Source organism: Macaca thibetana, chromosome 1 (genome assembly GCF_024542745.1).
Source record: "Macaca thibetana thibetana isolate TM-01 chromosome 1, ASM2454274v1, whole genome shotgun sequence".
NCBI classification, from domain to species: Eukaryota; Metazoa; Chordata; class Mammalia; order Primates; family Cercopithecidae; genus Macaca; species Macaca thibetana.
In genome coordinates, this window is record NC_065578.1 from 2464070 (window position 1) to 2484489 (window position 20420).

At 57.3% G+C, this 20420-nt stretch overlaps 1 protein-coding gene across 3 annotated transcripts in view; it reads left to right on the top strand.

Annotated features, from left to right (window-relative positions):
* PRDM16 (PR/SET domain 16) overlaps positions 1 to 20420 on the top strand; it is a 368708-nt gene that overhangs the window by 307600 nt on the left and 40688 nt on the right. For all 3 annotated transcript variants that reach the window (XR_007728673.1, XM_050803184.1, XM_050803301.1), the window contains exon 4: positions 9432 to 9566. Coding sequence is in view for 2 of the 3 variants with exons in the window: in XM_050803184.1 (XP_050659141.1) it covers positions 9432 to 9566 (135 nt within the window). In the remaining variant the exon portion in view is untranslated. The remainder of the gene's footprint in view (positions 1 to 9431; positions 9567 to 20420) is intronic.

The window sequence follows — 20420 nt, forward strand, 5'->3', positions numbered from 1 at the left end:
AGTAGCGATCAGGCAGGCAGCTGGATTCCAGATCTGGAGAGAGACACAGCCCAATGGCCACGGTGGCCTCCAGGCCACTGCCTGCTAAAGCTAAGCTGGCCATGTGGAGACATGTGGACTGGGCCACTCCTTCCCTCTGTGGCTCCCTCCTGCGTTCATTGATCACATGTAAATAGAAGCGAGCAGTGAGCCCGGGTAGGTCACTGTGCGTGCGTCCGTTCATTCGTCTACCCACTTCTCATCTGTACTGGCCTCCTATGTTACGGAGAACATCCCAGGACTCAGGCCCGCCCGAGAGGTTCCCAGAGGGCCTTGGAGGTGTCAGGGCTAGAAGACTTTACACCAAAACAGGCCCGGCTCCCAGACGTGGCCGGATGTAGCATACACCCAGGCTGGAAAGGCTGGGCTCACACCCTAGGGCAGGCAGAGACATTGCCTTTGGCACAGATCCTGGCGCTGGCCCCACCTGGTACAGTAAGGAGCCTGTGTTCAGGTGTACATGGCTGTGACCTTTGACACCATCTCCCTTTGAGCATTCCTGTTGCCAATGTTTCTTCCACAGATCCCTGATCTCCAGGAGCACCCAGAGCCCAGGAAAGCCCCGGTCAGATGCAACATGGGCAGCCTGAGGGCCACCAAGCTAGGGAGGGGTGACCTCTCTCTGTCCTTGTGGGTGCCGACAAGTCTCACGCCAAGGGAAGCAGGGACCGGGACCTGGGACTGCCCAGGCCTGCTCTGTGGATTCCAGAGCACATGAAATCCTGCGACCCCCAGAACAGGGCGTGGGGGCCCTCCCTCTGGTCCTTGAGTCGGCCCTGGAGAGCACACGGGGCGGCCATGGCACAGTTCTGGAGTCCAGCAGCCTGGGCTGGGAGCTGGCCCTGTCTCCAGGGGCCTCCATTTTCTCCTCTACAAAATGTACTGTGGGGCAGCAACACAGTATCCACCTCACAGGCCCGCGGCACTGAGCGAGGGGTCTCGACAACACCCAGTGTGGCCCCGAGTGCACAGAGACCCTGGGGAGGAAGGCGAGAGAGGACAGGAGAGGCGGCAGGAGGAGGCAGCGGTCGGGGCAACACCTGCCCTTTCTGGAATCAGAGACAGCACAGGCCCAAGAAGCCAGGCCTGAGGCTCCACCTGCCAGAACCACAACCCGGGGCCACTTCAGGAGCATTTCTCTGGTCTAAGGCAGAAAAGCAGTGGCTTCTGAAGTTCTGTCCGAGCTCGTGCTCCACCTCCTCCCTCCTTCAGGAGTTCCCAGATGGGTCCAGCAGGATCCCCACAGGGCTGGACCCTCGATGCTGGGACAGGCAGCCAGACGTGGTCAGGCATCTCAGGGGAGATCCTACACCTGACTCTGATAGCAGACACAGGCCTGGCCTTCCCAGCACACCCTCTCCTGGCACACCCCTCCCAATTCATCCCTCCCAACACACCCCTCCCAACTCACCCCTCCCAACTCACCCCTTCCAACGCACCCTTCCAGGTGCACCTTCCCCCAGCACACTCCCTCCCAGTGCACCCCTCCCAATTCATCCCTCCCAACACACCCCTCCCAACACACCCCTCCCAACTCACCCCTCCCAACTCATCCCTCCCAACACACCCCTTCCAGTGCATCCCTCCCAATTCATCCCTCCCAATTCATCCCTCCCAACACACCCCTCCCAACACACCCCTCCCAACTCATCCCTCCCAACACACCCCTTCCAGTGCACCCCTCCCAATTCATCCCTCCCAACACACCCCTCCCAACACACCCCTCCCAATTCATCCCTCCCAACACACCCCTCCCAACTCACCCCTCCCAACACACCCCTTCCAGTGCACCCCTCCCAATTCATCCCTCCCAACACACCCCTCCCAACACACCCCCCTCCCAATTCATCCCTCCCAACACACCCCTCCCAACTCACCCCTCCCAACACACCCCTTCCAGTGCACCCCTCCCAATTCATCCCTCCCAACACACCCCTCCCAACACACCCCTCCCAACTCACCCCTCCCAACTCATCCCTCCCAACACACCCCTTCCAGTGCATCCCTCCCAATTCATCCCTCCCAACACACCCCTCCCAACTCACCCCTCCCAATACACCCCTTCTAGTGCATCCCTCCCAATTCATCCCTCCCAACACACCCCTCCCAACTCATCCCTCCCAACACACCCCTTCCAGTGCATCCCTCCCAATTCATCCCTCCCAACACACCCCTCCCAACTCACCCCTCCCAACACACCCCTTCCAGTGCATCCCTCCCAATTCATCCCTCCCAACTCACCCCTCCCAACTCATCCCTCCCAACGCACCCTTCCAGGTGCACCCTCCCCCAGCACACTCCCTCCTGGTACACCCCTCCCAACTCATCCCTCCCAACACACCCCTCCCAACTCATCCCTCCCAACACACCCCTTCCAGTGCATCCCTCCCAATTCATCCCTCCCAACACACCCCTCCCAACTCACCCCTCCCAACACACCCCTTCCAGTGCATCCCTCCCAATTCATCCCTCCCAACTCACCCCTCCCAACTCATCCCTCCCAACGCACCCTTCCAGGTGCACCCTCCCCCAGCACACTCCCTCCTGGTACACCCCTCCCAACTCATCCCTCCCAACACACCCCTCCCAACTCATCCCTCCCAACACACCCCTTCCAGTGCACCCCTCCCAATTCATCCCTCCCAACACACCCCTCCCAACACACCCCCTCCCAATTCATCCCTCCCAACACACCCCTCCCAACTCACCCCTCCCAACACACCCCTTCCAGTGCACCCCTCCCAATTCATCCCTCCCAACACACCCCTCCCAACACACCCCTCCCAACACACCCCTCCCAACTCATCCCTCCCAACACACCCCTTCCAGTGCATCCCTCCCAATTCATCCCTCCCAATTCATCCCTCCCAACACACCCCTCCCAACTCACCCCTCCCAATACACCCCTTCCAGTGCATCCCTCCCAATTCATCCCTCCCAACACACCCCTCCCAACTCATCCCTCCCAACACACCCCTTCCAGCGCATCCCTCCCAATTCATCCCTCCCAACACACCCCTCCCAACTCACCCCTCCCAACACACCCCTTCCAGTGCATCCCTCCCAATTCATCCCTCCCAACACACCCCTCCCAACTCATCCCTTCCAACACACCCCTCCCAACTCATCCCTCCCAACACACCCCTTCCAGTGCATCCCTCCCAACACACCCCTCCCAACTCACCCCTCCCAACACACCCCTTCCAGTGCATCCCTCCCAATTCATCCCTCCCAACATACCCCTCCCAACTCACCCCTCCCAACTCATCCCTCCCAACGCACCCTTCCAGGTGCACCCTCCCCTAGCACACTCCCTCCTGGTACACCCCTCCCTATTCATCCCTCCCAACACACCCCTCCCAACTCACCCCTCCTAACACACCCCTCCCAACACATCCCTCCCAACATACTCCTCCCAGTGCAATCCCTCACTGGGCACCCCCTCCCAACACACCCCTCCCAACACACTCATCCCAACACAGCCCTCCCAACACACCCATCCTGGCGCAGCCCCTCCCAACATACCCCACCCAACACACCTCTCCCAACACACCCCTCCCAGTGCACCCCTCCCAACACACCCCTCCCAGTACACCCCTCCCAACACACCCTTCCCAGTGCACCCCCTCCAGACGCACCCCCATCCAACATACCCCTCCCAGTGCACCCCTCCCAACACCCCTCCCAGTACACCCCTCCCAACACACCCCTCCCAATACACCCCTCCCAGCGCACCCCTCCCAACACACCCCCCCCCAACACACCCCTCCCAGTGCAATCCCTCACCATGCACCCTCTCCCAACACAGCCCTCTCAACACACCCCTCCCAGTGCAATCCCTCACCATGCACCCTCTCCCAACACACCCCTCCCAACACACCCCTCCCAACACACTCATCCCAACACAGCCCTCCCAGTGCACCCCCTCCCGGCACACCCCTCCCAACACACCCCTCCTGGTGCATGTCCTTCCAGCACCCCCTCCCAGCACACTTGTCACTGGTTCAGGGCCCTTAGACCAGGGCTCGTCCTGGCTCTCCTGGAGGAAGGGTCAGCGCCCACCTGGCCCCCCTCAGAGACACCCCTCTGTAGAAGGAAGGAGTTAACCACGCCCTCCTCAGTCACCCCAGGCAGGTGTAACGCCCACCCTGTGACCATCCAATTGGTCAGGGGTTGGGGCCCAGGCCTCCCGGGGACGAGGAGAAATGCCCAGGAAATGAGAGTGACAAGGGAGGAGAGGCTGTCAGGGAGGGGACCCCACCAGCAGGGCAGCAAAGTCTGGGCGCACACTCAGGACCAGGACCCCTGGGGGAGCTGTTGCCTCCGGTCTCCAGGCCTCTGCACCCGAGAGGGTCAGGGACAGACCGGACGCTCCAGAACACTGTCCCATGTGGGTGGGAAACCAGCCGTGCCCCTGTTCAGACACGTTTGAGAGAGCCAGAGATGTTTACCCTGGCACGGGAGGGTTAGGACTTAGGCCGCATGCAAATACCTGCAGGGCCATCATGTGGAAAAGAGAGGCTTATTCTGCAAGGTGAGGGGGGCATTGCAAGAAAGGAGAGCCTAAGCCCCAAAAAACAATTCCCGGTGACTCGATGCATTCAACAATACACCGGCGGCCTGGGAGCGCAGTGGGCGGCTGCTCCACAGAGCACGGTGGTGTGTGTCCGGAGACTGGCTGTCCCAGGGCACAGGTGGGTCCCTGGACCTGCAGCCATCAGTGGCCGGATCACAGGCATTGAGGAGGCCTCAGATGTGGGGTTGGATGGAAGGGGCCAGGGTTCTCCTCCAGACACAGAACCCACGTTTTTGAGAGGGAATTGGCCATCGCTTCAATGTCCTCCTGCGGCGTCAGCCTTCTGCTCACCAAAGGCTTCTCGCCCTGTTCCCCCAGGACAAGCAGACATACATGGACACACACACACACACACACACAGGTGCACCCACACACATGCACACACACCCACACACCTGTGCACACATGCAGGCACACGCCCACACACAAGCACACACCCAGACACATGCGCGCCTGTAAGGCGAGGGGCTTGGGAGCACTTAAAATAGTGGTTGGTCAGCCAGCCAGGGACACAGATTGTTTTTCCAGGGATTTCCCGGGGAAATGGACCCCAAGGCCTGGAAGTCAAAGTGAAGCCAATACTCCTTTTTTTTTTTTTTTTTGAAACAGAGTCTCTCATTCTGTTACCCAGGCTGGTATGCAGTGGCACAATCTCGGCTCACTATAGCCACTGCCTCCTGGGTACGAGTGATTCTTGCGTCTCAGCCTCCCAAGTAGCTGCACACCACCATGCCCAGCTAACTTTTGTATTTTTAGTAGAGACGGGGTTTCCCCATGTTGGCCAGGCTGGTCTTGAACTCCTGACCTCAGGTGATCCGCCCGCCTCGGCCGCTCAAAGTGCTGGGATTACAGGCGTGAGCCACCACGCCCGACGGAGGCCAACACTCTCGAGTCAACAACCAGGCCCCAAGAGAAGCCCATGCCATGGCTGTGGTCACTCACAGCGTCATTTATCTTCTCCCCAGCCCCTGCACCGTCTATGAGGAGAGAAAGCCCAAAAGAGACCCATACTGAGAGGGAGATACAGAGACAGACAGAGAAGCAGAGCAGGGGAGAGAGAGAGGGAGAGACCCGCACCCAGGCCCCTACCTATACAGGGGCTGTGAGTCCCCTGCCCCATAGTGACCTCCAGCCTAGACCTGGCCAGTGATGAGGTGGGACGGGGCCCTGTGGGTCTTGGCCAGCCCAGCCTCACTCCCTCCCTGTGGCAGAGGAAGATGGCAGGGCTGCCGACCACAGCTCTGGCTTGGCGAGCCTTTCCAGCGGTTTCCTGATGCGCACCAGCAGTCAGGGTGGGAAGTGGCAGGGCCCTGAGAGGTCTCTGTGCCTGGGGAGGGGCCTCACCACGTGGGCTGGTGGCCCTGGGTCTGCACCTACAGGATGGGAAGCCTGCCTTCCCAGTGGCGACCAGCCGCTTGTGGCCTCCTCCCTTCCATGCCATGCCCCTGCCACTCCTGTCCTGGCAAGAGATGGGGTGCGGTGGGGCAGGCTGCTGAGTCTGTGGTTCTTGGATTGGGCTGGCCCTGGACTTGGGCAGGACAGGCAGTGACCTCCGTGGACAGCGTGAGGGCCCTTCCTGCAGCCCCTTAGGAAACAGGACCTCAAATGTCAGGGGATTTGCAGTCCTGCTTAGGGCAGAGCTGTCTCTGCAGAAGCTGGTAACACAGAGAGAATCTCCGTGGGAGCCTGCCCTGAGTCCTGAGCAGCAGGGTGGCCACAGACTCCCCACCAAAGCGAGGCTTGAGCCAACCGGGACCCAGAACAGGGGAAGGTGTTGGCTGAGTCCATATGTTGGGTGCATTAGGAGTGAGTCCTGCCTCTCGGGAAGTGGCCTGAGCCCCATCAGCTGGTCCCTGGGCTCAGCGGGGGATGCACTCAGGAGCACGTACTCCTGGCTGCACCAGTGGAGTGCTGTGGCCCAGGTACTCCAGCTTTGAGGACAAAAGTCCGGGTCCCAGGTGGGAGGGCACGGCCTGCCCTGGGTGAGTGCCAGCCCTCAGCCCACAGGCATTGTGTGCAATGTGCTGTGATATCAGCAGGCCTCAATGGAGAAGTGGACCCATGGGCTGGGGACGGGACTGGGATGCTGCCAGCCCCATGTGGCCGGCTGTGCTCCTGCTAATTCATCATTTGTATTTTGAGCGTTCCCCCGCCACCAATGTTTTCCTCGGGTGCCAGCCTCTAGCCTAGTTATGCTTCTTGGATCCACGTCCTCTCTGGACCACAGGCCCATCTACAGTTCCGAGTGGACAGGACTCACGGCCAACCCCGGGCAGAGAAGGGGCCTGGCCATTCACTCACACTCACTTGGTGACTGGAGCAACCACAGCCCACGAGCTTGGGAGCGTTTCTGCCACTGCCGTCTCTGAAATAAGACAGCCTTCGAGTGAATCTCCCACTGCCCTGGATGGAGCCAGAAGGGCTCCAGGGGCAGGCATGGCTGTGTGTGATAGGGGGACCCAGGAGCACCCCCCTCTGCCCTGGCCGACCGCCCACCCTGCACCCCAATCTGTCTTACCCAGCACCTCTGGAAACCCTTAGTCAGGAACCCCAGCTTGGTAGAGGATGTCAGCAAGGAGACTGAGAGTAAGTAGAAGCGAAAGGAGATTCGAGGTCCTCTCCCCGTCTCTGCTGTGCTCTGGGGGCAACTTTCCCTGGAAGCCACACACAGAGGCCGGGGCACGTGGACAACACGCTTCCCCATTGATTGGTGCTGACATTGAACTTTTCAAAAGAATCCCAGCACCAGGCCTGAGATGGCCAGGAACCCGGGAGAGTGCATGCTGAGCATCTGAGGGTCAGGCACTGGGGTCTCCGGGGCCTGTGCACACGGGAGTGGATGTTCTTGGCCCCAACCTCCTGAGGGTCTGGACACTGGCAGCTGAGGACAGAGGGTGGGCTGGGGCGCTTCTGTGCCCTGGCAGGCTCCTCAGCTGTCTCTCCCCATCCTTCACATCCTTGCCTCTTTCCGCCTTGCCCAGGCTCCACCTGGCTGTCTGTGGTCCACGTCCTCCCTTTCAGAATTAGGTCCATTCCATTTTGCTCTGGCACGAATGATAAAGTCCCCAAAAAGCAAAAAGTCTCAGAACTGAGGCCCCTCAGCTCACAGCCTCTTTCCACACTAGCCCCTAAGGTGACCCACAGAGCTTGGCCCGAGTGTACCTGCTCAGAGACTTGTCACTCAGAGGACGAGGCTGCCACAGTAGCTCCCATGGGCCCTATGGGGGTGTGGTTTCAGGGCCGATGGGATGCAGATGCACAGGCGGACTCCACAGCACCCTTGTGCACCCCTGAGCTAAGCAGCTGCCTCCTGAAACCTCCGTTTCCTTGTGGACTCTCAGGCCAGGTGGGCCCTTGGTCACTGAGGATGCCCGGGGAACACCTGCACTGTTCACAAAGCACCTGACTCTCTGGTCAGAAGAGGGCAGCTCCCGACCTCAGGTGGGCGGCTCCTCCCCTCTGCCAGGTCCTAGAGTTCACCATGGAGCAGTCAGGAAAACTCCAGAGAATAAGAGGCCCATGGTGCCCAGAGTCAGCTTCCACTGTTTTCACTTGGACAGGTCACTGTCGCATCCTGACTTCCCTGGCTCCTTCTGACTTCCTTATCCATCACCTCTGCCCACCCAGAAACACCTGCTCAGGGATGCACCTGCCCACCAGGACACACCTACCCAAGGACACAGCTGCCCACCAGGACACACCTACCCAAGGACACAGCTGCCCACCAGGACACACCTACCCAAGGACACAGCTGCCCACCTGGACATACCTGTCCAGCAGGACGCACCTGCCCAAGGACACAGCTGCCCACCCACATACACCTATCCAGGAGGATACACCTGCCCAAGGGCACTCCTGCCCACAGAGACATAGCCTTTCTATTTTTGGGACCTGAGTGTGGTGTGTCCCCAGCCCCTGCCCCCTGTCCTCCCTCCTGCCCTGTCTGGGCTGGGCTGCCCAAGAAGCTTGCCCAAGATGCCGCTGGTTTGAATTCAGAACCCAGAGAAGCCACTGGCCAGAGTGGGGGAGACTGGGAGGCCTGCAGCCGCCACCCGTGGTCAGGCTGGTCGAGGTGACACCATCTCTCCACAGTGGACAGCAGGTCAGGTCTCCTCATCAGTGGTCCTCAGAGGAGTAGGGGTAACAGCAAATAAGCAAAGCCCTAGGGGTGGCCACTCTGCCCATTCAGAGGCAACAGCAACAACAAAATAAAGTCAAGTTGGTGTGTGTGGGACTTTGCGGGCGTGGTGAGAACAGCTAGGCGTCTTCACGCTGCTGGGTGTCAAACTGAAACTCTCCAGCTTTAAGGAAACCAGATGCTTTTCTTATTGTCAGAGTGGTGTGCAGGCTGCCCTGAGCGTGCACACACACACGCACATGCACGCCCAGCAACACCTTCGCCTTCAGACACGCTTTTCTCTAGCCCAGCGCCCCAGCTCCTCAGCAGAGGGCTCTGCTCCCAGATGCAGTGGTCTCTGCCTTCTCACACGTGGGACAGCTTTGCTGCGGGGGTGGGGGTTACGACTCTGGAGGCTCATTTTATCGCCGGGCCAGGGCAGTGATCTGTTCGGTGAGAAAAGAAAAGACCATTCCCTGCCTTTCCGCTGGGCTCCTGGAGACTCCTGGAGACTCCCAGGCTTGGGCAGTCTGGGTGGGCTGGGAGCCCCGCTGATGCCCGGAGGGTGGGCTGAGGTCTGAACGCCGACTTGCCTTCCTCCTTGAGCCCAAACAGCCAGGTTTCCGGGTGGCCAGAGGCAGTGTGCAGACTCCAGCACACAGGGCACCTCTGACTCCTGCTTCACTTTCCTCCCAGCAGATCTCCGAAGACCTGGGCAGCGAGAAGTTCTGTGTGGATGCGAATCAGGCCGGGGCCGGCAGCTGGCTCAAGTACATCCGTGTGGCGTGCTCCTGCGATGATCAGAACCTCACCATGTGTCAGATCAGTGAGCAGGTAGGTCCGGGCTCATAACGGGGACTTCTGCCCCTTGGAATTGTCCCTGAGGACGCGGCACCAAGATTGGCGGAGGTGCCGAGGCAAGGGTTGTCTGAGCCTCTCTGGGGACATCTGCCAAGCCCTGGCCTGCGGTGGGGGCACTGTTTGGTGCTCGGCCAGCGCTGGCTTCTGGGGAGCTGACTCACCCCGAGAGGGCTCCATCGGAGCCTTGCTCAGGGCCCCTGCCCGAGGCTGGCAGCTCCTGAACCCCAGGATGGTGGTTCGGGTGGAAAAGAGCAATGAAGCAGGCAGGACCCCAGATCACACGGTCCACAATTCCTGCAAATGCCGCTTCCCCGGAGGACACGGGAGAAGCATAGAGCAGGAATCGTCACTGCAAGAATCCATCTAAATGACGCTGTTTAACCAAATTTTCCGAAGAGTCAGCACCGGCCAGTGAGGCAGCCACTCAGGGGCCTCCTCGAGCCTCCAGGGCCTCTGACCAGCCTGCTGAAGGCCTTGGCCTTTTTGGCACAAAGTCCCTGTGTCCTGCGGGCAGTGAACCAGACAAGAGACACCTTTGCTTCCGTCCCTGCCACCTCAAGACTGAGGCCCCCACTAAGCTCCCTGGACCCTCGACCTCCACGGCTGGTCCACACCACCACCGGCACAGGCGTCCAGACCCACAGGCTGATCAGGGGAGAAGATGTGGAGTCTCCTTCCACTCCAGAAGGCACCGTGTCCCCAGAGTTGGTCGCTGCTTCATGAATTTCTCTATTCGAAGCTTGCCAGTGGCCCCTGGAGGCTCTTCTCACTCTCAAGCCAGGCCTCCCGGGCGGCATTTTCCACCCTGCGTGCTCAACACCGTGCGTTCCTCAGGGTGCCCGGGGTCCCCGGCCCCTTCCATCACAGCAGTCTGGTTTTTCCTGTAATATCTTGGGGTCATACATGAGATTTCATCTGCAAAAAAAAAAGGGATCCTATGGCTGTGAAAAATGTGTGTGAAGACCACGTCGCGGAACATTCCCGGGTAGCCTGTGCAAGCCGTTGAAAGTGGTTCAAGGCTCTCGACTTGAGAGAAACAATTTTGCATTAAGAAATGCAGAGAGCAAACTCCAGGGAGGTCCCGCAGGCCCCGGCTTGCTGCCAGGGGCTCTCCCTCATTTGCTGTCCCCTTGGCTGTGGAGCAGAGTCTCCACCGAGCAGTTGCTCTGCTGGACAAGCTCGTTCTGGATGGGGACATGAATCTGCTGTCCTACCAGGATTTCCATGGCCTTCAGTTAGAGCCAAAACTGTTTAAAATAACTTTTTATGATTGAAAAAAAAAATACAGAGAGGAAGCAAAAGAATAATCATAAACATAAGAACAGAACTTAAAAAAATATTTTCCTTATTCCAGATGAAAGTGAAATTGGAGTGAAGGAAAATTGGGCTTGAGGTGCGTAGAAGGACGCGTCTTTCCATCCTTTTCTGGGGCTCAGATTTGCAGAGAGTGTGTGTCCTTGGTCGTCTGTTGGGAAGCCGAGGGGCAGGGGCACCACAGTGCTGGGGCAGGGCTGTGCTTTTGTGAGATGCAAACTACAGTAATGAAGGACCCAGAGTTTTTTATTTAAGAAATAAATGTTTATTAGAACATTGGAACTAAACTTAAGCAGTAAAGTGGGTATCTTTATGTGTCTAGCTTTTTAAAAAACAAACAGATGTGTAATCTTCTCAAAGAGAAGCCTGTCTTTGAAAAAAATCTTCATTGTATTATTAATATTTCAGGGAAGCTTTCCTTTTAGCTACACACGAGGTCCAAAAGGAAGGGACGGCTTTGTAGCCAACTGTGTTTCCGTGGTCAGGACCGGGGGCAGAAATCCTTTTTGCCAGGATGGAAGAATGATCCTGAATCCTGATCCGTTCCTTCCCTTTACCCCGCCGTTATCCCACAGTGCAGACTCCCTCCAAAGCTCCGTCCTAGAGTCAGAAACGTACTTGGCTCTATTACCCAAACCACAGATAATGTCAAAACTACTGGGATACCTCCTGACCCGCTAGACGGCTCTCTCCAACACCGCCTCAAGGGATTCATTCTCTCTGCTTTCGGTCCGGTCCGTAGGCTGAATTAAAGCCACAAACCCAGAGGGAACTTGAAATGCACATTTAAGCAAATGCAACGCCAAACTGGCCCAAAGCAGAGAGAAATTCCTCCGCTCAGGGCACTTCTGACCCCCTCAACCGCACTGTGTGACCCTTCCCTCTGCTCTGAGAACACCCTCATAGGTAGCACGGCGGGTGACATCGGGTGTTACAGGGCCACCAGCGCTCCTGCCCATGTCCCCGCAAAGGTGCGCCTCTGAGCTGGATAAGCCACGTGGCTGGAATGCCCGGGAAACGCCCGGGAAAGCAGGAGCCGGCCGGAGGCTGGAGGAGACTCGCTGCCCAGGCACGGGGAGTGAGGTGGCTGAGTTGGGAGCTTCTCCTCCTGAAATCTCAACCGTGAATTTCAGTTATCAAAGGAAAATGAGCATTGTGTGGGACGTATTTTCCTTCGAATAATAATAACATTTAAACACTAAAAATATGAAAAACTGCTCTCAGAAACCCATAGACTCTCGTATGAAATGACTTTTAGCAATGCCTTTTTGAAAGGGATATCATAGATTTCAATCTAGTGTTTTAATGCTCTCTCGTGTGCGCTGTGATGGCCACATGGCCGCAGTGGAAAGCATTTCCATTCCCTGGCCTTGACCACGGAAACGTGGGTTCCTGCAAAGCAACATATTTGACTCTATGCAGATCTCAAATAAAAATGGCCCTGAAATATTAATAAAACCAAGATTTTTAAAAAGTTTTTAACAGCTTCTCTTTGAGAAAGAAACATTACATGACACTAACGCCATTTCTCAGATTTCCACCAGGCCAGAAGTTCCACCGGGATTTTCTGGCTGTTATGGACACCACATTCCCCCCACACAAACACACACAAGTGAACAATGCTCCTCCCTTCCTCCCTCTCTCCCTCTCTCTTCCTCTGTCTCTCTTTTGCAAGATTGCACACACACCCTACCTCTAATACAGCACAGACACAGAAGGGAAGGAACCGTATCTGAACATCTGAGGTCCGTAAAACAACGTCAAATTTGCCAAATGGCATTCAGCAGGGAAAATACTTCGGTCAGAAAAGCATCACCGTCATTTTGAGGTTCGAGACATGTGACCTCAGCCCCCATTCTCAGAGGAAAAAGGAGACGGGGGCAGAAGATGGTCCAAACATCCTAAAAAGAAAGTTCTGGAAACCACAGCCTCCCAGAAGAGATGAGCTCTCCTGCTGGGCAGAGGAGAGATGTCGCTCTGAACTGAAAACTCAGGTCGATATTCAGATGGGGACCCAGGCTGGGGCTTTCCTCCTGAGTCTCCTGCTAGTGGCAGCCAGGACTTAAGCAAACACTGGGGCCTGGGCTCCAGGGTGCTCCTATGTCCTTGGGGTGAGACCCACACTTCAGGGGCACTTTGGAGGCAGGGGAGTCACATACCTCCTCTGGCCCATCCCGGGCTCCTCCTGGCCTTCGCTGGATGCGGGCTGCTGTGCATTGATATGAGGTCTGGGGGCGGCGCCACCCCCACATCCCTCATGGTTCTGTGCAGTGTACTGGCGCTCTAGTTGATGCTTTCAGGCGCTCCAGGGCACCTGCTGAGCTGGGTGGTGCAGCACCCTCAGGCCCGGTTCTGTCTGTCTGGCCAGGACCCATTCAGAAGCCTGCTCAGATCACTGACCACGTGTCCCTCTCCCTAGCATCGCCTAACATGCCCCAAGACACCTGCCCTATACAAAAGAGGACTGGCTATGTGCTCCTCCACAGCCACTGGGGAGAGGCAAGGGACAGGGGCTTGAGAACATGTGAGCCCCAGAGCTTGGAAAGCCTCAGCAACCGGCCAGCACCTCCCCAGAGGCTCCCCGCTGCCCTGCCGCCCCGCGGTGCCTCATGAACGGAGGCAGGATCGGCTGAGCTGAGGGCGGCATGGAGGCCCGGATACCCTCCTTCCCAGGCGGGGCTGGCCCAGCATCCTGTCCCTCGCCATCTCAGGCCCTATGGGCACTGGACCGTCCTCTCCATGAACAAGAGCTATCCCCATGGTGTGGGGCTGAGGGGGCTGCTTGTGGGCCCCACCTCCACGTTCTCATCTAGCAATAAGATCCCCCCTCCTGGCCCCAGGGGACGTCTTGAGAGGTGACGGGGCCCATCCCCGGCCCTTGCTTCTCTAAGGCCCATCCCAGCCCTCCTCATGGCTCATGGGAGAGCTGAGCAGAGGCAGAGGCCACATTGGGTCATGAATTTGCTCCTGGGCCCGGCCGTGTCGCCCAAAAGGGGACTTGTGGTTTTCTATTTGCACAAAGAGGCCCCAGATCACAGCCAAGGGCACGCTGGCCCCTTCCGAGGCCAAGGGTGCCGCTGCTCCTGAAGCAGCACAGGCTTTCTGGGGAGCTGCGGGGAGCAAAACATCCACGCACACAGCTTGGGGGACCGAGCCTTTGCCCTGGGACTTTCAGGGCAATCGGATTGCAAGGGAGGTAGGGCCTTGAGGTGTCAGAAGTCATCGTGGGAGACTTTGACTTGCTGCCTCATCTGAGCATGAGCGTAAGAGGGACCCTCGGGATCTCCGTGCACTTTTTCGGGGATGCGCCCCCCACCATCCTCCGGCTCCTACTTTCCTTTTTGGAAAATTCAAGACACTCAGATCACCCCTGGGTGGTTCTTTCTCCTGTAAATATGAACAAATGAACTGGTTTGAGATGTTTCAGGAGGCACAGACAGGGGCAGTTCCTGAATTTGTTTTAACTTTAAGAAAGAAAACAAGAGCTTGGCGATGAAGCGCCCACAGGGGGACGCGTGAGGCAGGGAAGGGACTCTCACGGCCGGCGCTGTTTGTTTTTTGGTTTTTCTTTTTCTCACGTTGCCTCAATAGGGCAAGAATGTTGGTGGTGGGATGTCAACTGGCTAGCGGGGTGAGGATGGCGGGGGACGGGGCTGAGGTTGAACACGAATGTCAGGGAGCCAGACTCGGGTGCGGGCCCCCCAGTGTACCTCGGAACGGCTGTGGGGCTCGCAAACAACCTGCAGCACCCCTGAGTTGAGAAAAGCAGCCCCAATCTGCACAGTGCCCTGGGGCTGCCTGGGCAGCAGACAAACCCCAAAACCCCAGCGCCTTCCAGGGGCAGAGCAGGGGTCCCGGCGCCTGCCGTGGAGCAGCGCAGCCCCCCCACAGAGCGTGTTCCGCAAAGGCATTGTGTTAGAAGAGTGGCCGCCGGTGGCCAGGCAGCACCACGTGGACAAGAGCCCGCGCTGGGTGTGCATGAGAACCCGGGGTCTCCCGGGTCAGCGGAGGGCCTTTCTCTTTTGCTTTGTCGTCCTGGGCTCTGACCTGGGTCCTGCGTTTCTGTCTGGGCGTGTGCCCTGTCAGGGTTGGGATTTTAAACGGACGGCATCCAACACCCATCATCTTGTTCTGCCCTGACCCCAGACATGTCCACATTCCCTTTGCTTTTATCTCTCATAATTTTTTTTTTTTTTTTTTTTTTGACAGAGTTTCACTCTTGTTGCCCAGGCTGGAGTGCAGTGGCACGATCTCGGCTCACTGCAACCTCCGCCTCCCGGGTTCAAGCGATTCTCCTGTCTCAGCCTCTCAAGTAGCTGGGGTTACAGGGGCCTGCCACCATGCCTGGATAATTTTGTATTTTTTAGTAGAGACAGGGTTTCACCATATTGGTCAGGCTGGTTTCGAGCTCCTGACCTCAAGTGATCCACCAGCCTTGGCCTTCAGAAGTGCTGGGATTACAGGCGGGAGCCATCACCCCCGGCCATCCTCATAATTTTTTTAAATTAAAAATCATAGATTGGTAATTTGGTCAGGGCACGCAGGAGCCTCCAACCATGAGATACAGTTTACCCCCTTGAAATGGGAAGGAGGAGGGCAGGGCACTCCTTTCAGCGTTTCATAACCAGCTTACAAAAGACTCCCAAAGCATATTCAAGTTGCTTTGATTCCCATTTTACGGGGCCCCCTTTGGAACAAACTGATCCTCTTCTTGGTGAAAAAAAAGGTTTAAATTCAACTGTGCCGTCTGAACCCCTTCGCAAACCACCTGTCGGGATGTATGTATTCCTTTCCTGCTCATCACAGGCTCACTTTACTAGAAGAAGCTATTTAAGAATGATCAAGGTAATTTAACTGTGGACCCGTCCTTTACATTTTTATAATCCAGATCCAAACCACACAACTAGAAACAGATAAGTGTACACAGAGTTTTATTTCGTGTCTGATCGCTGGGAAGGTGACGGCATATCGCACACAACACAATCATAAAACTTAGGCTTAATAAAAATGCTTCAGCCGTGTGCGGGAGGAGAAGAATGTGGCAAAGCCCGGGACTCCAGCGGGCTTTTCCTCGCTCTGCCAGAGGACAGGACTGTCTGCAGTCTGGGAGCCTGACTGTGGTCTCCTCCAGCCGCTTAGCACGGAGGAAGCCGGGAAGCCGGGAAGCCAGGCCGGCCAGAGGCAGGCTCGTGAGCACAGGCGTGCACAGGGGAGGGAGAAAACAGACCTCTGTCCATACCCCAGCACTGCAAATCGGGGCGCTGGCCCTGCTGGCATTTAGAGCACCATCACCACTACATGCTCAGCTTCTGGGCCAGCCTCGGGGCTGGGGGGATCACAGCGCTTTCCCACACTCACAGCGCGTGGAGACAGCAAGGAGTTAAAATGAAGCCGGGAGCAGCGCGGAGACCCAGCCGCCTCGCCTCGGGGGAGGTCCCGAGAGCTAAAACCAAAATGCAGGGGACAATCCTCAGACCAACATCCTCTCTCTCCCCCAAGGCCAGGTGAGAGGCAGACTGGGTCACCAGGGGAATTTGCTTTTGGGAGACGGTTTTGGAAGAATTTCGATTCCACTGGCTGCTTTCACATGTTTTGTGAGAAAAGCCTCTCGCACAGCAAACTCAAGCACAGTTGAATTCTGAAATCCAGAATGGTGAGCGATTGAGTTTTTTTCCAGTAAGCACATGGAAGGAGTCACCTATTTGATTCAAGCCTGCCTTTAAAGTTTCTTATACTGGTCCAAAAGAGACAAGAAAGCCCAAAAGTTCGCTTGATGGAAAAAATTCATTTACTCCAGGAAAGAGAAAACAGGAAGAGCCGCTGCTCAGATTCACCCCAGTGCCTTTTAGTCTGCAGTCTGGTGATTCCCTCCTGGTGGCATTTACGTGGAGTTTTTCGTCTATGTATATTGTTAAATTCTATGATTAAGCGGGAATGAAAACCGTACCACTTAGAGCTTCATATTCGAAAGTCGTCTCTTTTCTTGTGAATTGATTTGATATTTTAAAAAGCTTTCTTTAAAGACCTGTAAGGAGAAGGTATCCCAAAGCTGGCAGCCATTGTAAATTTAAATGATTTCTGTGTCTTAAAGAATATTGCGGGGGAGCAATGATATGAATTTTCATAAAAGGCTCCGCCTGAATGAACGCTGACACACCCCAAAACCCCAGCCTGACTCTAGGCTTCTCGCAGGCAATTTCTCTGCCTTCTGTTGAGAACGTGGCCATTTATTTGTCCCAGAACTCCGCTTACCTACAAGAAGCCGCCACTTTGTGTCTGGAAAGTGATAAAAGGGGGAGAAAATAGGCAGGGTCATGCTAAATACAGTTTGAATTCCGAGGACCCGTGTTTCGTGTGGTTCACCCGTGTTCAGTCAAGTCATTGTTGTTACAAAGAGAACCTGAAGTGTTGGAACAAGGACTTAACTTCAAATCCAGTCTGTTTGGCGTCATTATTTTTTAAAGCCATTTAGAGCAGACATTTATTGGCGCTAGTAAACTCAGCTGTTGTTAAGAGGGTTCCCCACCCTCTCAGATCCTTAAACCAAAGAGAAAATTCCAGCCTTGCCGGTGCAACACAACCCGGGGACTCAGGCACGACTTCAACAGCGTAGCGGACGCAAGTGTTTATAAAAAGGCATAGATGCTTAGATGCTGTCGCTTAAGAAAATATACTGTTCTTCTTCCTTTCTGGGGGCCAGTCCCCCTCCCTGAGGCCGCTGCTGGGGGCTAAAGGCTATCAGAAACTCCAGACTTTATTTTTGCTTGAACAAACTTCTCCCACCATGCTGCCTTAGTGCGGTCTGAGCAGGACCCACCGCGGGTCGCACAAGGAAGGAGGATTATAAGCAGACGGCAGGAATGTGTAGGGAGCTGCAGTCATAATTTATGACAGGCCCTGCAGGAAGGGGCCTGCAGTACAGTAAATGCGCAATTTGTGACGCCCTCGAGCCAGGAGCCGGCCCAGGCTGGGTCCGCAGACGCCCGGTTCCCACCGCAGCCGGCCTTTGTCCCGGGAAGTTGCCTGACCCCGCCGGCCAGGAACAGTGGCGTTCTCGGCGCGTCTGGCTGATAAGGCCTTTGTGACACCGGGGACAGGCTGTAAAAACGCAGCCGGCTTTTGTCTGCACCTCAGCGCCGCTGGCAAGGGCGGGGCCTGCGACTTCGGAAAAGTTTGCGCGGATTCCCGTTCACCTCTGACCCCCAAAGCAGTTGGAGGCAGGTCGGGGACCCCCGCCCCGCCCCGCCCCGCCCCGCCTCGGGCCCTGCGATCAGCAATAATAGCGATTAATTCCGACTGCGGCTCCAAGTTCCGTGGCCAAGGCGCCCTCCTCCTGCAGGTCCCGGGCCAGGGAGGGGGCGCCCGCGGCCCAGCCGCCCTCCCGCCGCGGCGGCTCCAGGGCAGTGTCTGCGCAGGAGGGCAGGGTCTCCCGGCACATCTGGTGCCTTCGGAGCCGGAGTGGGGTCCCAGGAGACACGGGGGCCCTCGGATTGGCGGAAGAGGGGGGAAGGGGTTTCCTTCCGCAGCCCCGTGGATCAGAGGAGGGAGGCTTGGCGCCCTCGGAGCTGGGGTGGGGGATCCCTGGAGGACCAGCACCCTTGGGTGGGGGGCATCCCAGGAGATCTGGCTGCCCTGGGAGGGTAGGGTGTAGAGAAGGGAGTCTGGGCGGTGTCCTGGGAGTGTCTGTGGGCTTCAGAGAGGGGATGGGTTGGGGGCGGGGGTCAGGGGAGTCTCGCAGGCTCTCGGAGGGGTCCAGGCGGAGGATCCAGGAGGGCCGCACCCAGCCCCCGTCTGCCCACCAGCCCTCTGCCCGCCACTGGAGCGGGGCTGAGCAGCGGGGTGGGCCGGAGGATGCCAGAGGTCTCACATCAGGACCCTCCATGTTGGGGGGGGTGCGGCCTGGAGCCAAGGGGCCGGAGGCCAGGGTCCACATCACCCTCTAACAGGGACCCTTGAGAAGCCTCCCATGCGCCCGCTGACCCTCCTCTCTCCTGCCCAGTGCCCGGGCCAGGCCACCTGCCCCAGGGGCGTCAGCCAGGCCGGACACTCAGCAGCCCCTTCCACCTGCGTCTGCTACAATGCCACCCGCAGCACGGCTCACAGGGTCACCCGGGCTTTGTCCCAGCTGGCGCTTCTCATCCTGCACTTTGGGTCCAATTTTCTAATACAGTGGCTCAAGTTTCTTTTTCGAAAAAGAGACAATTATTCAGCCACTGTGTGATTTTATTTTTTGATAAGATGATACAAAACTGGGGTCCTAATAACAATGGGTTTAATTGAAGAAGTTACCGTGGGCCAATTTCTCCTCTCCACTTTTACATCTCCTCATAGTTTTAGCAACTTGTGACGTGACGCACCCTAAGGGAACTTCACACACTGCTGAGGGAGGCTGTGCGCCTGCTATCCTCCTGCGTGCAGTTCCTGTCTGGGTGTCTTGGGAGTAACAGACACTGGGCGTTACAGTCATGCTGTGGCGTCTGGGTGTCCTTTGAGAGTTCCTTGGTGTCATTCTGGAGTCAGTTGGGACTGGCAGACTGTAGTGAAATCCACAATATGGGGGTCATGGGAAGGAACATGCAGGGGCCATGCCCAGCCCTGTCTTGGGGGTGCCCAGCTGTGTCCAGCCACAGACCCCAGCCAGGTCCAGCTGCTGGAGAGCCTGGCCTGACACAGGATGGTCAGTGGGGATGGGAGTGTCACCCACAAGGAGGGCCATGTCCCCTCCATCCCTGGGAGCTCTTCCCTTTCTGAGTCTAGAACCACTCTGTTTTTTTGGAGGAGCCTCAGCCCCAGATCCCGCAGGGGCAGGTGGATTTCCCTTGGGCTTCTCCCCAGCCTCGCAGCCAGTCCTCCGGCCAGGTCTGCAGGTCCCTGGAAGCTCCCCAGTTACTGTGATCAGAAGAGAGTCTCAAACACCCACATGTGCGGGGTGGGCAATGATTCTCCCAAGAGAAACACACCTACCACCAGACACTCCCAGACCAAAGACGCAGGGTTTCTGGTGTTGGCGGCACAGCCCACGCCCTGACCCAGGCCTCAGATGGCCCAGCCTCCCCTTTCTGAGCTTCTAATTTTCTTCATCTCGACCACCACGTCCACACCCCAAGACAACCTCCTCTTTTCAGGAGGCCCCTGGCAAGCCACGGTGACACAGCCCCCAACAGCACTGCTCAGTGAGTGGAGTTCCAAATGGAGGTCCCCTCGCCCCCAGGGCTTGACCAGGCTGCAGAATCTACCTGAGCCCACCAGTTCTCAAGGGTGTCCTCCATCCCAGACTCTCGCCTGTGGGGTCAGCCTCAAGGCGCCAAGTTGACAGTGGGCACACAGTCCTGCCCACCCCAGCCATCCTGGCTGATGGCATCCCCACTCATGGAAGAACCACAGCCCCGTGTCCTGACCCACTGGCCAGGCTCAGCTCATGGCCACTTTCAGAAACAACCAGATTCACTCCACACCCTGAGCTCCCCGTCCCCCACCACCACTGGCAAAGGGTGTCTCACTTACATACACGAA